The following is a 17,477-nucleotide window of genomic DNA, read 5'->3' as shown; positions in this document are numbered from 1 at the left end:
AAAAATGTTGTGTTCCATGCACATTCTAATAAGACATCCTTGAAAGCCTCAAAGTAAAAGGAGACCAAAATATAAAAACCATTCTCCAATATATTGGAAAATTAGAGAAAGTAAGAAATTACATTTCATGGAAAAAAAAAAGCTGTGGACTTTTTTAAAGGAGTAACTAGAGTGAGCTGTCCTGTCTCTGGGTCTGTGTACACTTTGCAGTTTTGTTGCTTTTTTTTTCTGCACAGATTCATCACTAAAATGGAAGAGTTTCATGGTGCCAGCAGTATGAATGAAAATCCTGAAGTCTCGTGCAGACATTGCTCATTTGTGACTTGCAAGTGTAAATATGCAGCATGTCAATTCTTTCAGCGTTTTTTCTGCATTTTTCACCATACTAATGAATGGGGTAAAATTTGGCAACAAAAATACACCTATTTTATGTAGCGTTTTTCCTGCCAAGAGATGCAGAAATTTGGGCTGCAAATACATAAAGAGGTTGTCCACTATCCACAAACCCTTATTTAACTAAATGTTTGACCCCAGTAAAATGATTACGGTATATTCCATGCCGGTCCTGCGGTGTCTGCACTCGCTCTCCCCAGGGCTCTCGTTTTGTGATACATGAGCCGGCGCCCAGTCAGCGCTGGGATAACTGTCTCCTCCTGTGTACTGATTGAACATGAAGACGAAGTCAAATCGGCTGCAGCCCGGACTTCCTCTTCATGTTCAATCCGTACGTAGGTGGGGACAGTGACTCCAATGCTGATTGGTTGCTGGGGTCACGTGTCACATCAACGCTGGCGTCACTGTCCCCACCTACGTACGGATTGAACATGAAGAGGAAGTACGGGCTGCAACACCGCACTAGAGCCCCAGGGAGACTGAGTGCCAACGCCTCTATAACTGTGCAGTCATGGGAGGCAAGTATTATGCTGTCTGGGCCAAACATATAGTTCAAGAAAAGGGGTTGTCTTGGCAGTGGACAAACCCCTTTAACGTGTGTACATAGCCTCATTGTTTAGAATTGGAGCCTATAAAGAGGGAGGACACTCACACCTTTTTTCTGAAACATTACCTGATATGACAGGTACCATTTAGGTGCAGTTTGTCAAATTTCTCTTCGTAGATTACCTTTAATTTTAATACATCTCTAAAGCAAATCAGACATTTAAATATAGTACATTTCTTTTCTAGCTATTGTGGCATTCATGATCCTGCTTGTGTGGTCTATTGCAACACAAGTAAAAAATGGTTCTGCAATGGACGTGGGAACACCTCTGGCAGGTAGGTGACAAATATCATTTGTCTATCTGGTTTTCATACTTATCATTTCATTGTCCTTGGAAATCATGGAAGCATTGACTTTTCTCAATGTTTGTACTGGCCCTACACTCAATACACGCAATAAGATTTTCAGTGCAGTGATATCATCCTTGTAATTCCCTGTGACAGGATCTGCTCCTCCCGTCTGAGTCATTACAGCCTACTCCAATTGCTGCTCCTCGCTGTATGGAACAGTCAGAGAAGTGTCTGCTGAGTTACAGCTATTACACAGACACACTGACTGCAGACTTATCAATTGAGACCGGACAAACCCTTTAATATCTGCTGAGTGACAGAAAAACTGACTGCATATGAACAACACACAGATGACAAATTAGACACAAATCATCCCACACATGAAAAAAATGTCTGACGGAATCCAAAATCTCTGTTAAAAATAATCTGTTAACAGTTGTTTGCTACTCCATCTGAGAGCAGCATGATATAGGGGCTGAGATCCTGATTCCAGCAATATATCACTTACTGGGCTGCTTGCTGCAGTTTTGATAAAATCCATGTTTTCCCTAGCAATTATCTGAATGTTGAGCTCTGCATAACCTGACCCAATCCCACCACTGTACAGTGCACACAGACAGCTGCTAATCTGTGCTGGGGGCAGGTTTATATAGAAATCATGAATATGCTGGACTACTTGGCAGCATGTTTACTAGTCCTCTATTGATAAGCTCCTGGTGCTTCAGTTGTGAAGATGGCAAGCTAATTTCTTGTATGTGTCTCCATTTTCTGAGACCTGTAACATTTTCATTTCTTTGTTATTGGAGCTTTGTGAGGCCGACATAGAATGTGTCAGTGTACATACTATGTCTGGAAGGGGATTGCTCTGCTACTTCAGTGCTAACACAATGCACTCCCCATTATTCTGAGCCCACCCCCCTTACCCATTAGATAAGCCCTCCAAACATGCTGATTTCAGTGTGATTAGTTTACCATCTACTTTGTGGGATGTCCTTTGACTTTCCCTGTTAGATGATGTCAGAGGGGCATAAGGATCCTGCCTGTTGTAATTCAGCTACCAGTACTTTTGGTGTCCAGGAGAAAAGCCACTGCCAAGGGAGTCTTGCACCGACTCGACTCATAGAGTTCATGAACGCTTGGTTGAATGTTTCTGCATATGGGGCGTTTGGGAGAGAGATGCCAGTCAAGCAGTCGTTGAGCCTCCAGCTATCTAATTCGCATGTCCATCTTTGTCATCAGATAGTCTTAACCCATTACCAACATCCATGATACATGTACAGAGCTGGCTCATGGGCTGAGCCCTCCCCAAACCCAGCAGATAATGGTTGTGGGCCACAGCTAAGATATTCCTCTAACATCTGTGGACAGAGCAAAGTTTTGCTTGCGACTATTAAACTGTTAAATGCCGCTGTCAGTCTGACAGTGGCATTAACAATGTGATGACAAAGGGTGCGTTATTCTATGCTTCCATTTGTGCCCCTGTGATAAGTTGCTATGACAGCTGGGGGTTCTGCCGATGACGTCACTATTCTATATTTACACCCAACCTGTGGCCAGGCTTAAAAGGAGAGTATGGTTTTCACCATATGTAGCAATACTATGGTATTGCTGTGTGTAGTGTTAAGCGATTGGTTGATCACAGGATCAAGACTTTACTTTTTTTTTTTTCTGTATGTTGTAATAACCCTTTTACTTAATTAAAAAAAATGCGATATCACCACGTCCATAAAAGTCCAATCAAGGTATAAATTTAATCAATCTGATTTATAAACACGGTGAGCGGAAAAGAATTTAGAACTGAAAATTTAGGAGATAACGGGGGTGCGTCTTATAACCGGAATGTAACCTGTGGGTTGGCAACTGCAGTGGCGAATGGTCACAAAAGTCAGGATCGCTGGCTTAGGAGTGGGGTGATGCTGTGGGCCCTGGAGGGGCTGTCCTGGCCGCGTGAGGCTGTGGACTTTCAAAAAAATGCTGACGGTGAGTAGAGTCCATGCACTTGCCAGATGTGAGTTTCGGGAAAATGTCTGCTGGTGGCAGAGCATGCACAGATTGAGATCTCTGCTCCTGAGAAGTGCACGGACTTCACTCATCAACATTTTTTGAAAGCCCAGGGCCTACAGCAACATCCCATTACAGTAGCGACCCTGCCGCCCTCCCTCTCCCTCAGTAAGCTACTGTAAATTCGGATGCACCTCTGTTTCATTTGTTGCCAGGTCATTTTTACCACACTGTGTAGGTTGTAAATACAATTCAGAAAGAAACCATGTCAGAATTGGATTTTTTTGTTTCTCAAGGTCACTGCACTTGGGATTTTCTCCCATTTTCCAGTGGACTGTGATTAAGTAAATGGTGTCATTCAAAAGTGCAACTTGTCCAACAAAAAACAAACCCTCATATGTCTTATGTGGACAGAAAAATAAGACACTGGCTCTTGGCAGAAGGGGATTTAAAAACAAAAATGTAAAAATGGAAATTGGCCTTGGTGAGTAGGGATTAAAGGAACACTGCAGGCCAAAGTGCAGGAAACCAGCATGCTGAGCATTGGGCCAGTACATGCAGGGCACGTGAAGCCATGTCACCACATTTCACCCACATACTCGTTTCTCTTGAATCCATGTAAAGGGCTAAGAGTAATATTTTTACTCTGGTGTAAAATGTTATTTGACCTTGGTGAGGCAAAACCCCTTTAATTCAATATTGTGATTTTTACTTTCCAGCCACATTGTGAATCACCTGGTAAGAGCAAAGTGTAAAGAGGTGACTCTGCATAAGGATGGACCACTTGGCGAGACAGTGCTGGAATGTTACAATTGTGGCTGCCGTAATGTATTTCTCCTGGGATTCATTCCGGCTAAGGCAGATTCTGTTGTTGTGCTCCTCTGCAGGTCAGTATTATTCTTTACATGGCTTCTATTGGATGGCGACTGACCAAACTTGTGTAACTTGTGGATTTGTGACACTTTTAGGCCATGTGCGCACGCTCTGTATTTGATCAGTATTTTCCATCAGTATCTATAAGCCAAGACCAGAAGAACAACAAGCAGAGGAAGATCTAATAGAAACACATCACCACTTATTTATTATCACCCACTCTGGGTTTTGGCTCACAGATACTGATGTAAAACACTGACCAAATACTGATAGTGTGAACATGACTTTAGAGTTACAATTTGATCGGGAAAAATGCAGCGCTAGCACTGTGCTACTTGCAGCCTGTGACCAAATACTCCACAGGTTGGACAGTCATGTCTGCTGCAGTGCCCCCCCACATCCTTAGTAGTCAGCCATGTGATGCAGTGTAGTAACACAAAATTGTGATCCTAATATCACATGGTCAGTCGCTGTGTAAGTCCAGTCCTAACTCAAATATTTTGTCTTCTATTCTTTACTTGGCAAGGTTGTGAGTAAGCAACTTTTAGGCTATGTGCACACGTTGCGGATTCTGCTGCAGATTTTTCCGCGTGGAAACGCAGGTAAGTGACCTGCGGTTTCACACCTCTACTATGGTAAAGGTATGAAACCGCTGCGGAATCCGCACAAACAATTGACATGCTGCGGTTTGTAAACCGCAGCAAAACCGAGCGCAAAAATCCGCACCGTCAGCACAGCATTTTGAAACCCCATAGGGTTTCATTGTACTGTACATGGTCAGCGGAACTGCTGCGTTTCCGCAGGGCCAAAACCGCTGCGGAAACGCAGCAGAATCCGCAACGTGTGCACACAGCCTAAGTTATGTCTTGCATAAATTCTACATCCTTTTTAAGAGCTTGATGGGGTTTGCGTTGTAGTATTAATTTCCTTATTCGCTTTAAAGATGTTCTGTCACCAGGTGATAATTAACCAGATTCTGCTCTTATTTTATTCCCACTGCTCCCAAGTATTTATTTTTTTATTCTATAGAACTCCAGTTCAGGAGGGCATGCTTTTTTTATTTTATCTGAAAATGTCTTAGAATTCTGGAGCTCCCCACCATGATTCCTAAAAAATTATCAGCAAAGTAAAATAAAATCGATTAATATCCACTGGGATGCGTTTATATGCAACAGTTTTGCACTGTGTGAGAATTTTAGTAAGTGTGTGAGATTTTCAGCTCCAATTTGCACAGGAACACTTGTGTAGTATTGTTACATTAAAGGGAATCTGTCATTTTTTTTTTTTTTTTTTGGTCTATCAGCTGCCGCCACTGACATCAGGGGCTTAGAGGTGGATCACACATCCGTTTTTAGACGTCCATCAAAATCCACCGTTTAGCCAAAAAAACGGATCCTCCATTTTTTTTTTTTTTTTTTTTTGGTGGATCCGTTTTTTTAACCAGACACTTGCATTAGTGGCTAAAGCAGATCCGTCCAAAAAAATGGATCCGGTAGCATCCGTTTGTGGCAAAACGGAAACGGATCCGTTTTTCACACTTTGGCGGACGCCAAAAAACGGATGTGTGAAACAGGCTTTATCTACAGCATTCTGTAATCCTGTAGATAAGCCCCTGATGTAACCTGAAAGAGAAGCAAAACACGTTAGATTATACTCACCGGAGGGGGCGGTCTGGTCCGATGGGTGACGCGGTCCGGCTCCTCCCATCTTCATACGATGCCGTCCTCTTCTTTCCTTCCTGCCGTAGCTCCTGCGCAGGCGCATTGCTCTGCCCTGTTGAGGGCAGAGCAGAGTCCTGCAGTACGCAGGCGTCGGGAGAGGTCTGGCGCCTGTGCACAGCAGTATTCTGCTCTGCCCTCAACAGGACAGAGCAGTGCGCCTGCGCCACTACAGGACGGGAAGGAGAGCACGTCATCGCATGAAGATGGAAGGCGCTGGACCGAACCGCAACACCCATCGGCCCGGACCCCCCCCCGGTGAGTATAATCTAACATGTTTTTCTTATTTTTCAGGTTGCATTGGGGGCTTATCTACAGCATTACAGAATATTGTAATGCAGTCAAAAAAAAAGGGTGACAGGTTCTCTTTAAAAATGGGTAGCCCTTACACATGATTTTTCAGCTGCGAACTGTCTACCATTACATCCCTTACCTCTTGCTGTCAGACATACACACGGCGTTGTTTCAGGTGGTTCAACTTTTTTCCATTTTTTTTTTTTTTAATTTTTTTGTCTTGCAAAAATGCAGCATCTTTTAGGTTAGAATTGATCACCAGAATTAAGATGGTTGGATTTACTTTTCCCAGGTACATTGTGGTTTTGTTTGGCTGTATGGTATTCACATTGGTGTTACTTTTTTCAACTTGCTTGGTGTAAGAAACAAAAATCAAGTCGGAAGTTTGAATAAAAATCACTCCATTATGGAAAAGTTAGGATGTTACTACGTGCACTCCCTGCTTGCATATTACTATTGGTTTTATTTTTGTAGGCAACCGTGTGCAAGTCAGAGCAGTTTAAAGGACATTAACTGGGACAGTTCCCAGTGGCAGCCTCTTATTCAGGACCGTTGCTTTCTATCGTGGTTGGTGAAGATCCCCTCTGAACAAGAGCAGCTGAGAGCTCGCCAAATTACTGCTCAGCAAATAAACAAACTGGAAGAGTTGTGGAAGGTAATGTTGTTGGACCTGCTGTATCCATGACCTTGTTTCTTCTAAAATGTTTTTATGGCTATTCTTCAAACACACAAACCTCTTTGGCCAGATTAATTCCTTTTAGAGGATATCAAGAAAACTTTATAATACCTAGGGTTCATATTTGTGGGAAAAATTGGTCCTCTTTGTTCTCAATAAAATTCTCCTTACACAGAAGTTTGTTTTTCTCATACCACTCTCCTGGAACGTTTAGGTAAGGATTCTGGACATTCCATGTATTAAAAGGTCTTTGTATATTTTTAGGAAAACCCTTCAGCTACATTGGAGGATCTGGAGAAGCCTGGTGTTGATGAGGAACCACAGCATGTTTTACTTCGGTATGAAGATGCTTACCAGTACCAAAATATATTTGGGCCTCTTGTTAAACTCGAAGCGGACTATGACAAAAAGCTGAAGGAATCTCAGGTGGGTAGCTTCTCTGCACAGCCTTCCAGCTGCGAGTTAACCTACTAGTCACATGTGGCGATATGTTTATTTTATAGGTTATGTTACCACCCTACCTTCTCTGGTGCGTTTTCATTATTACTCTTGTTACTTCCAACCCTTCTTTCAAGAGCCATAATGTAATGCCATGTCAAGTTTTTTTTTTCTGAATGAGAATGACACCATTCACTTTTGTCATACAGTGGGTTAGGATACACGTCACTCCGTGTGAAATTAGGTGCTCAGATAGGATACCACTAGTGATGAGAGAGTATGCTCATTGCTCAGGCTTTCCCGAGCATGCTCGGGTGTCCTCTGAGTATTTTTGGGTTCTCGGAAATGTAGTTTTCGTCGTCTCATCTGCATGATTTACGACTGCTAGACAGGCTGAATACATGTGGGAATTCCCTAACAAACAGGCATTCCACACATGTATTCAAGCTGTCTAGCAGTCGCAAATCATGCACATGAGGCGAGGAAACTAGATTTCCGAGCACACCAAAATACTCTGAGGACACCCGAGCATACAATGAGTATACTCGCTCATCACTAGATACCACTCCTTAGTCAAACAAAATTTAGATCTGGCTCTCTTTGAAACGTAGAATGTTTAAGAACACCAATCCCAAAAGAAGTGTTTCGGTCTTAAACATAGACCTTCCTCAGACGGATTGCTGTGAGATGGGTACATGAGAGACAGCGCTAGGTGAGATTCTTATGGGGATATTCCCTGTGAAGAGTGCACATCACAGGGAATATTTCAAAGAGTGCCAGATCTAAATTTCGTTTCACTTTTGCTATACAATGTCTTGAAAGACTATGTAAATATTCCCGGTGGGATGAAATGGTGAAGGTAATTCAATTTGGCCATTGTTTTTTGGGGATTTCTTTCTACCTTGTTCATTGTATGGTAATATTGACCTGGAAACCTGATTCTCCACATTGATACCATTGTGGCAATTCCACTAAAGAGGTGATCAACCTAACTTGTTCTTTCTGTCATACTGGAGAATAAAAAATGTCTATATGCTGGTGTTAATATTATCAAACAAAATGTTTACTGATCATAGGGCACATTCACACACACAGTATTTGGTCAGTATTTTACATCAGTTGTCAACAAAAATGAGATGGATAATCAGCGGAAAAGTATATTAGAAGCATGTCACCACTTCTGTATTTATCACCCACTCCTGGTTTTGGCTTGCAAATAGTGACCAAATACTGCTATGTGAATATGGTCATACAGTGAGAATAGCACTACAAGCTTTATTTTAAAGGTTTCCTTTCCCACAGGGTTTAATTGGTGGATTAGAATCTCAGTATTGCTATTAGTTGTTGACCTATCATGTGGTCCTTAAAATAATGGTTCTCTGGATTAATATTAGACCTTGTAATTTCAGAAAATGTGTGGCTCACATACTCCACCAGGTAACCTCCTTAATAATAACTCTTGTTGTATTGTACAGTCCTTTATCTTCTAGAGATAAGTTTAAAAGCACATCATAGTATAACACGTATGATATATTGAGGGGGCATGGCCAACAATCTCAGGACAAATCCACTATAATTTGAAGTCTGAAATTTACAGCAGTCCTGTCTATGTATAGCTGGAGTAGATTTGTGACTTGCACATGAGAGATGTGCCAATATTCACTAGTGATATCAGGAAATTCATTATGATGTGCCAGTCTTGGTAAATCTAGTACATATATGGCTTGGGGTGCATTGCTGAATGCAAAAAGTCTTGGTAAATCCTTCTCCATTGTTCCCTGTGCGATCACAAAGTCCAAGTTGACAGTTAAGTATTACGGTATACCGATTTTCCAATCCATCCAATGAATGCTGACAGGGAAAGGATATCTCTGAAAAAACTAGTTAAATTGCTGGGGTGGGACTGTATGAACAAACTCAGGTCGGTATCCATTTTGGTGTAGTTAGTCGGTATAAAACTCAGACTTTTAAATTATCTCAGTTGTGTTCAGTAGTACAATGCAGGATGTACAATTTGGAAAATGTGACTTTACATTTTTCTAGACACAGGATAATATAACAGTGCGATGGGACCTTGGCCTCAACAAGAAGAGGATTGCTTATTTCACTTTGCCAAAGACTGATTCCGGTAATGTAAAATTCTTAATGATGGTTTTACTAAAATGCAGCTAATTTTGTTTGACTGTTATGGCAGTGCATTTCTTAGCTGGGTTGTAACTTGTGCAGCATGCGTTGCATTACCTTGCTCATTGGCTAGTGAATTCCATGAGCACACTGTGTAACATATTGCCCATAGCCATCCTTCAGGTTGCTTTCATGAATCTGCTTTTAGCGAAGTGGAATGCACACCAATGAGAATAACTATAGCTTTGCTTGGGAATGAGCAAATGAGGAGATATTGCTTACTGTTCAGTCTATAACCCCTTCACCCTGCAACCTGTTTTCACCTTCCTGACCAGGCCAGTTTCTCCTACGCCTCATTGGGGGACACAGATCGTGGGTGTTATGCTGCTGGCCACTAGGAGGACACTAAGTAAACCAGAAAAAAAGTTAGCTCCTCCCCTGCAGTATAGACCATCTTGCTGGCTGAGATTTCTCCAGTTCTTGCTTAGTGTCTATAGGAGGCACTTGGGTCTGGTTTCAGACCCCACCGTTTTTATTTTATTCTTGATTTTTCTGTAAATTTTTATTTTTTAATTAACGGAGTGAAGGGGGCGACGGTTCCTTTCTACAGCCCACTCTCCCCCGAACTAACAACAGGCAAGCACGCGGCGTATACCTCCCCGTACACTTTCCTGCGACGATTGGGGCTGATTCCTCTGGTGATGGTGGCGATGATCCTTACGGTCCCGGTAATGCTCGGATATGAGGGCAACTGGAACAGCGCTTCTGAATGCCCTGAATCCGCCCCATAGCTCTCCATCCCCCTGCCATAGGGAGGATCGATTGAGCATACCCCTTTTAAGAACTCCTCCAGCTCTGCTTCATCAGCCAGGAGGATGAGACCTGCATAGATGGCACCGGACAGTTCGGCCTGCCGAGCACTGGAGTAGAGGTATGGGGTCGGGTCCTGGCCCCCGGGAGAACCGCTGACTTAGCATCCCATCGCCCCCCACCCCGCTCTCGGCACTCAGGTTGGCCAAAAATTTAGTCCCCGGCTTATCCGGCCTACCAGGCCGCAATTTGAATAGAGCGCCGTCCGCGCTAACTTCGCCGCCCCCTCCTCTTGGCGCCTCTCATTGCTTACGAGACGCACAATTCTAATCTCGGGGGCCATGTCTTTACCTCAGCTGCCGTTAACCTTTTCAGGAGCGCTATGCCTGCTCTGGACAGCCGGATACCGGGTGACACCACAGGGCCACCGCTTTTCTCCCGGGGGACACAGCACAGGACCGTGGGTAAGCTGCATCTGCCCTCAGATTAAAGCTTAACCCCTTCCCGGCACATTCCCTGCAGCTGCAGACACTGTCGTTAACCCTCTCAGGAGTGCTTGGTCTCAATCTAAGGAGGCTAAGCGGGCTACTAAGAAGCACACTGCGTTTTTTACCGTGTACCACTTGCAAGTCTGCCTTACCCAGTTCACAGACTAATCCGTTATGCACGGACTGCGCCCCGGCCTGCGCTCCAATGCCCCTCGCTGCCGCTGCTGACGGGCTTCATGTGTTTAGTACCCCTGAGTGGGGCTGTGTCCCTGCCACGGTCGGTGGAGTCTCTGACCCAGGCTATATTTTCCCTCCGGGAGAACTCTTTAAGTCAGAAAGAGTCCTTACCTTCCGAGGAGGGCACTGACATCGGCTGGGAACCGTCCACCAGCAGGGGCCATACTCTTTCAAGGGATAGTCAGGTCTCTAGAAAGCGGACCCATGACGAGTCCCCTCGTCCCGTTCGCGCTTCAGCATCGGCGACTCCTGTGTCTCGCTCTCCCTCTCCTGAGGTTCACAGCGAGCACGACGCTGAATTCGAATCTAACACGTCAGCCCCTCAGAATCCCCCAACTGATCAAGTGTCGCTTGATTCTCTTATAGTTTCAGTCAACAGGATTCTGAAGTTGGACGAGCAAAATATTCCTGCTCCAGCACACCCTATCTCATTTAAGAAAACCAAGCGTGTGCGCTGGTTATTTACCAGCCATCCGGTGTTTAAGGAAATTGTCCAGAAACATAGGGATCGTCCGCATAAGCAGTTCACAGGGCAAAAGTCTACTCAGGCTAAATACGCTTTTGATCCAGACCAAATGAAGGATTGGTTACAGTCCCTTCCAGTGGACCCTCCTGTGTCGCTTCTTGCTTCTAAAACGCTCCTATCTGTTTGAGGGTTCCTCAGTCAGAAACCCCTCCAATCGTCAAATTGACTACCTTGCCCGTTCAGTTTTTTGAAGCTTCAGGAGCAGCACTTTTTCAGTCTTTCGTGGCAATTTGGGTCACTAAGGCATTGGCTGCTTGGGCAGAAGTCTTGAATACTTCCAGAGCACCAATCTTCCTCCGGAGGCAACCACTGTCGCCAGGCAGATAATTCATGCAGCGGACTTTGTAGTAGATGCTTCTTTTGATGCCGCCAATTGCGCGGCTCAAACTGCCGCTAATGTGATCTCCATTAGAAGAGCCCTATGGCTCCGCGGCTGGCTGGCGGGCGGATGCCACATCTAAAAGATCGTGAACTTCTCTCCTCTTTCAAAAGGGTCGTCTTTTTGGAGAGAAACTAGACTAGCTCATTTCTGATACTACCGGAGGAAAAAGTAAATTCCTTCCCCAACAAAAGGCTGTTCGGCTGTTTCCCAACCAACAGTCCGACACGTTTTCCATCTTTTCACAACAATTCCGGTTGGTCCTCCTCTACCTTCTCTTCCGGATCAGGTCGGTCCCCGCGCGGAGACCGAGGCTCCCAGGTCTCATACAGACCTAACTGCTCTTGGAAACCCAGGCCTAGGGCTTCTGCATCTAGGGAAGCCAGAACTCATAGATCTACCCAATGACTTGTTGCGGTATCCGGCGGACATCGACAAAGTTGGCGGTCGCCTACTTTCCTTCAGCCACACTTGGCTCGCGGTTGTCCACAAGTGGGTCAGGGAGCTGGTGTCCTCCGGATACAAGATGTCTTTTTCTTGGGGGGGGGAGAAGAAAATTCTAAGAGCCTTCCTTCGGGCTGTTCAGGCTCTGCTAAGGGACGGAGTCATCATTCCGGACCCTCATCACGAGAGGTTCAGGCGTTTTTATTCAAACCTTTTTGTGGTTCCAAAGAAGGACGGGACGATGCGGCCCATACTGGATCTCAAACTGTTAAATCAGTTTGTCAAGGTATAGCGATTCCGAATGGAATCTCTCCGATCAGTTGTCGCTTCCATGGAAAAAGGAGAGTTCCTAGCATCCATCGACATCAAGGACGCTTACCTTCACATTCTGATCTGCCCGTCCCACCAGCAGTTCCCGCGTTTTGCAATTCACGAAGAACACTTCGTTGCCTTGCCTTCCAGTTCGTTGCCTTGCCCTTCGGACTCTCCACCGCCCCCAGGGTCTTTACCAAAGTCATGGCTGCTGTCATGGCCATTCTCCACTCGTGGGGAGTGGTGGTGTTACCCTATCTGGACGACCTGCTCATCAAGGGTCCGTCCCTTCCAGCCTGCGAGTAATCCGTGGATATAACAGTAAATACACTTTCTCGCCTGGGGTGGAAGATAAACTTCGAAAAGTCTTTCCCAAAACCAGCTCGGCAGATTTCCTTTTTAGGAATGATCTTGGACACTTCCTGAGTGTTGGTCATTCTCCCTCCAGAAAAGACCCAAGCCTTACAACAGGCAGCGCAAACTCTTTCTAGACCAGCTTTTCACTCCATTCGTTTCAGCATGAGAGTTCTCGGAAGGATGGTGGCAGCGATGGAAGCAGTTCCATTTCCACCTCCGTCCCTTACAACTTGCGTTGCTGTTAGCTTGGGACAAGAACCCGTTCTCCCTGGACCGTCAGATCCTTCTGTCCCTGTGGGTCAGGCAAGCCCTCAGGTGGTGGACACTGAGGTCCTACCTGAATCAAGGGAGCTCTTTTCTCCCAGCAAGATGGTTGGTAGTAACCACCGACGCAAGTCTTCTCGGCTGGGGTGCGGTCTTTCGTCACCACACGGCACAGGGTCGTTGGTCAACCTGAGTCACGTCTCCCCATCAACATTTTGGAGATACGAGCAATCAGATTAGCTCTACGGAGTTTCCACCATCTCCTCGCAGGTCACCCCATCAGGATCCAATCCGAAAAAGCCACGGCTGTAGCATATATCAACTGCCAGGGAGGTACCCCCGGAGCAGGATGGCCATGCACGAAGTGAGTCACATCCTCCATTGGGCCTAGACCAACCATTCGCCCATCTCTGCAATCCACATCCCGGGCATAGAAAATTGGCCGGCAGATTTTCTCAGTCGCCAAGGCATTGCCTCGGGAGAGTGGTCTCTTCATCCGGAAGTCTTTCAGCAGATTTGTCATCGTTCGGAGACTCCAGATGTGGATTTCATGGCCTCAAGACTAAACAACAAGGTTCCTCGGTTCATTGCCCGATCGCGCGATCCATGCACCATCGGAGCGGATGCCCTAGTTCTACCATGGCACCGGTTCCGGCTCCCGTACATCTTCCCTCCTCTTCACTTGCTTCCGAGGGTCATCAAGAAGATCAGAGCGGAGGGAGTACCAGTGATCCTAGTCGCGCCAGATTGGCCGTGCCGAGCATGGTATGCAGAACTAATACAACTAGTCGCTGACCTCCCCTGGCGACTTCCCAATTTCATGGATCTCCTCTCACAGGGCCCGATTTACCACCAGAACTCCGGGGCCCTGTCTTTGACAGCGTGGCCATTGAATCCTGGATTTTAGCACAGGCTGGGTTCTCTCATGACGTGATTTCCACCATGATTGGACAGTGGGACGGCACGGTGGCTCAGTGGTTAGCGCTGCAGCGCTGGGGTCCTGGGTTCAAATCCCACCAAGGACAACATCTGCAAGGAGATTGTATGTTCTCCTCGTGTTTGAGTGGGTTTCCTCCGGGCACTCCAGTTTCCTCCCACATTCCAAAGACATACTTATAGGGAATTTAGATTGTGAGCCCTTCGGGGACAGCGATGCTAATGTGTGCAAACTGTAAAGCGCTGCGGAATTTGTTAGCGCTATATAAAAATAAAGATTATTATTAAAGATTGTTATGATTAGTGCTAGGAAGCCTGTGTCCATGCGCATCTATCACCGCACCTGGAAAGCCTTCTTTTCGTGGTGCAAGGATCATGGTCGATCCCCTCTGGTGTTTTCCATTCCGGCCATATTGGCATTCCTTCAATCTGGATTAAAATCAGGTCTCACGCTTAGCTCGCTCAAGGGCCAAATTTCGGCCTTGTCAGTGCTTTTCCAACGCAAAATTGCCACCAAACTTCAGGTCAAGACGTTCATTCAGGGAGTTTCCCTTGTGGCGCCTCCTTATAGAAGGCCATTGGCATCATGTGACCTTAACCTGGTTTACGGGGCCTTACAGGAGGCTCGTTTCGAACCACTGCAGGACGTGTCACTGACCGTCCTCTCTTGGAAGGTGGTCTTTCTAGTGGCAATTACGTCGATCAGACAAGTTTCAGAATTGGCAGCCCTGTCCTGCCGTTCTCCGTTCCTGAATTTTGATCAGGACAAGGTAGTTCTCAGGACGTCCCCGTCCTTCCTGCTCAAGGTCATCTCCTCTTTCCATCTCAATCAGGAAATTGTTTTACCTTCTTTTTGTCCGGCGCCAGTCCATCGCATTGAGAAGGCCCTCCACACCCTGGATGTGGTTAGGACTCTGAGACGGTACATCTCTTGGACGGCTCCCTTCCGCAAGCCAGATGCCCTGTTCATGCTTCCAGAGGGGAAGCAAAGCTAGACAGGTGGATTCGCTTGGCGATTCAGGAATCCTACCGTGTCAGGAACGCGCCTGTCCCAGCAGGGATTAAAGCGCACTCTACCCACTCAGTAGGCGCCTCGTGGGCCATTCGGCACCAGGCGTCGGCAGAACAGGTCTGCAAGGCTGGGACTTGGTCCAGTCTGCATACTTTTACAAGACAATACCAAATTCATTCTCAGGCCTCTGCTGATGCAGCTCTCGGCAGACGCAGCCTGCAATCGGCAGTACCTCAGTGTTGACTCAGTGGTACATGGGGTATTAGCAAATGTATGCTCTCCACCCAGGGACTGCTTTAGGATGTCCCACTGTCTGTGTCCCCCAATGAGGCGTAGGAGAAATAGGGATTTTTGTGTACTCGCCATAAAATCATTTTCTCCGAGCCAATCATTGGGGGACACAGCACCCACCCTGTTTAGCCTATTGACTCACTGTAGCATTCTTAGGTTTTAACATAATTATGGTTATTGACTGTTTATGCTCCTACTGCTTTTTTCACCGAACTGGGGAAATCTCAGCCAGCGAGAGAGAGTGTGTATACTGCAGGGGAGGAGCTAACTTTTTTTCTGGTTTACTTGTGTCCTCCTAGTGGCCAGCAGCATAACACCCACTGTCTGTGTCCCCCAATGATTGGCTCGGAGAAAAGGATTTTACAGTGAGGACACAAATCCCTATTTTTACAGTTCTGACCACTGTCACTTTGTAAGGTAATAACTCTGGAATGCTTCAATGGATCCCACTGATTCTGAGATTTTTTTTTTTGTGACATTGTACTTCACAATGGTAGTAAAATTTCTTTGTGACTTGCGTTTATTTGTGAAAATATCGGAAGTTTTGCGAAAATTTTATGTAAATTTTGCAATTTTCAAACTTTTACTTTTTATGCTCTTAAATTAGTCATATCGCACAAAAATAACAATTTTTTTTTCTAGTTTTTTTTAGGAAGTTACAAGGGTTAAGTTTACCGGCGACTTCTCATTGTTACAACAAAATTCGCAAAACTAGTTATTTAGTTTTCTTTCACAAATTTTCCTTTTAGACCTACCTTTTTTTTTTACTTTCGCTAGTTTAACAGGAGAAAATGGACCATACAACTTGTGCAATTTCTCCGGAGTATGCCGATAACCCATATGTGGGAGAAAATCACTGTTTAAGCACACGGCAGGGCTAGGGAGGGAAGGAGCGCCATTTCACTTTATGAATGTAAAATTTGGCATAATTAGCGGACAACATGTCATGTTTGGAGAGCCCCTGATGTGCCTAAACAGTGGAAACCCCCCACAACTGTCATCATTTTGGAAAGTAGACCTTTTAGGGAACTTGTGTCTAGATGTGTATTGAGCACCTTTAACTCATAGGTGCTTACCAGAAGTTTATAACGTTGAGCCGTGAAAATAAGTCACATTTTTCACAAATCTTTTTAGCCCCGAATTTTACATTTTCATAAGGGTTAAAGGAGAAATTGCTCCATACAATTTGTTGTGCAATTTCTCCTGAGTCGCCGATAACCCAGTATGTGGAGGAAAATATCTGTTTGGGCACATGGCAGGGCTTGGAAGTTAAATAGCGCCATTTGACTCTTTGAATGCAAAATTTGCTGTAATTAGCGCAAGCAATGTCGCATTTAGGCACATCAGGGGCTCTCCAAACAGTGGAAAATCCCTAACAAGTGACACCATTTTTTAAACTAGACCCCTTTGGAAACTTATCTAGAAGTATATTGAACACCTTGAACCCACAGGTGCTTCACAGAAATTTATAACGTAGATCTGTGAAACTAAGAAATCATATTTTTCATAGATAAACCTTTTTTAGCTCCAAATTTTGCTTTCTCACAAGGGTAACCAGAAAGAAAATTACAAAACTTGTTGTGCAATATCTTCGGAGTTCAGATACACAATGAAGGAAAAAATTATTTACACTTTTACCACACAAGATTGTTAGCCCCAAGTTTTACATTTTCATACTGGGAAAAGGGTAAAATGGCAGCAAAATTTGTCCCACAATTTCTCCTGAATGTAGAAATACCCCATATGTGGATTTACATTACTGCTTAGTCATACATAGACTCTGGAGGAACGGAGAGCTATTTGCCTCCTGGAACACAGATTTTCCTAGACTAGTTTGCGGATGCCATATACAGAGCCCGTAAGTACTAGAAAAGCAGAATTCCCCCTCAAATGACCCCATTTTGGAATGTCTATACATATGTAGTGACTATTTTGACTCCATGGGTGTTTTCCAGAAACAAGTAGCAGTGGATGTTGCTGAGTGAAAATTGCAAACTGCCGTTGTAG

The 17,477-nt window shown here is 45.0% G+C and overlaps 1 protein-coding gene across 1 annotated transcript in view; it reads left to right on the top strand.

The window, feature by feature from the left end:
- Window positions 1-17,477, top strand: part of UPF1 (UPF1 RNA helicase and ATPase) — a 135,306-nt gene that overhangs the window by 21,914 nt on the left and 95,915 nt on the right. Inside the window, exons 3-7 of the mRNA XM_073546521.1 lie at window positions 1,186-1,275; window positions 4,011-4,178; window positions 6,651-6,831; window positions 7,117-7,278; window positions 9,334-9,418. Coding sequence (XP_073402622.1) covers window positions 1,186-1,275; window positions 4,011-4,178; window positions 6,651-6,831; window positions 7,117-7,278; window positions 9,334-9,418 — 686 coding nt within the window. The remainder of the gene's footprint in view (window positions 1-1,185; window positions 1,276-4,010; window positions 4,179-6,650; window positions 6,832-7,116; window positions 7,279-9,333; window positions 9,419-17,477) is intronic.

This window comes from Dendrobates tinctorius, unplaced genomic scaffold (assembly GCF_039654945.1).
Source record: "Dendrobates tinctorius isolate UK_male_01 unplaced genomic scaffold, ASM3965494v1 ptg000011l, whole genome shotgun sequence".
Classification (NCBI taxonomy): Eukaryota; Metazoa; Chordata; class Amphibia; order Anura; family Dendrobatidae; genus Dendrobates; species Dendrobates tinctorius.
The sequence above is the reverse complement of the archived record's forward strand: the minus strand, read 5'-3'. Positions and strand labels throughout refer to the sequence as shown.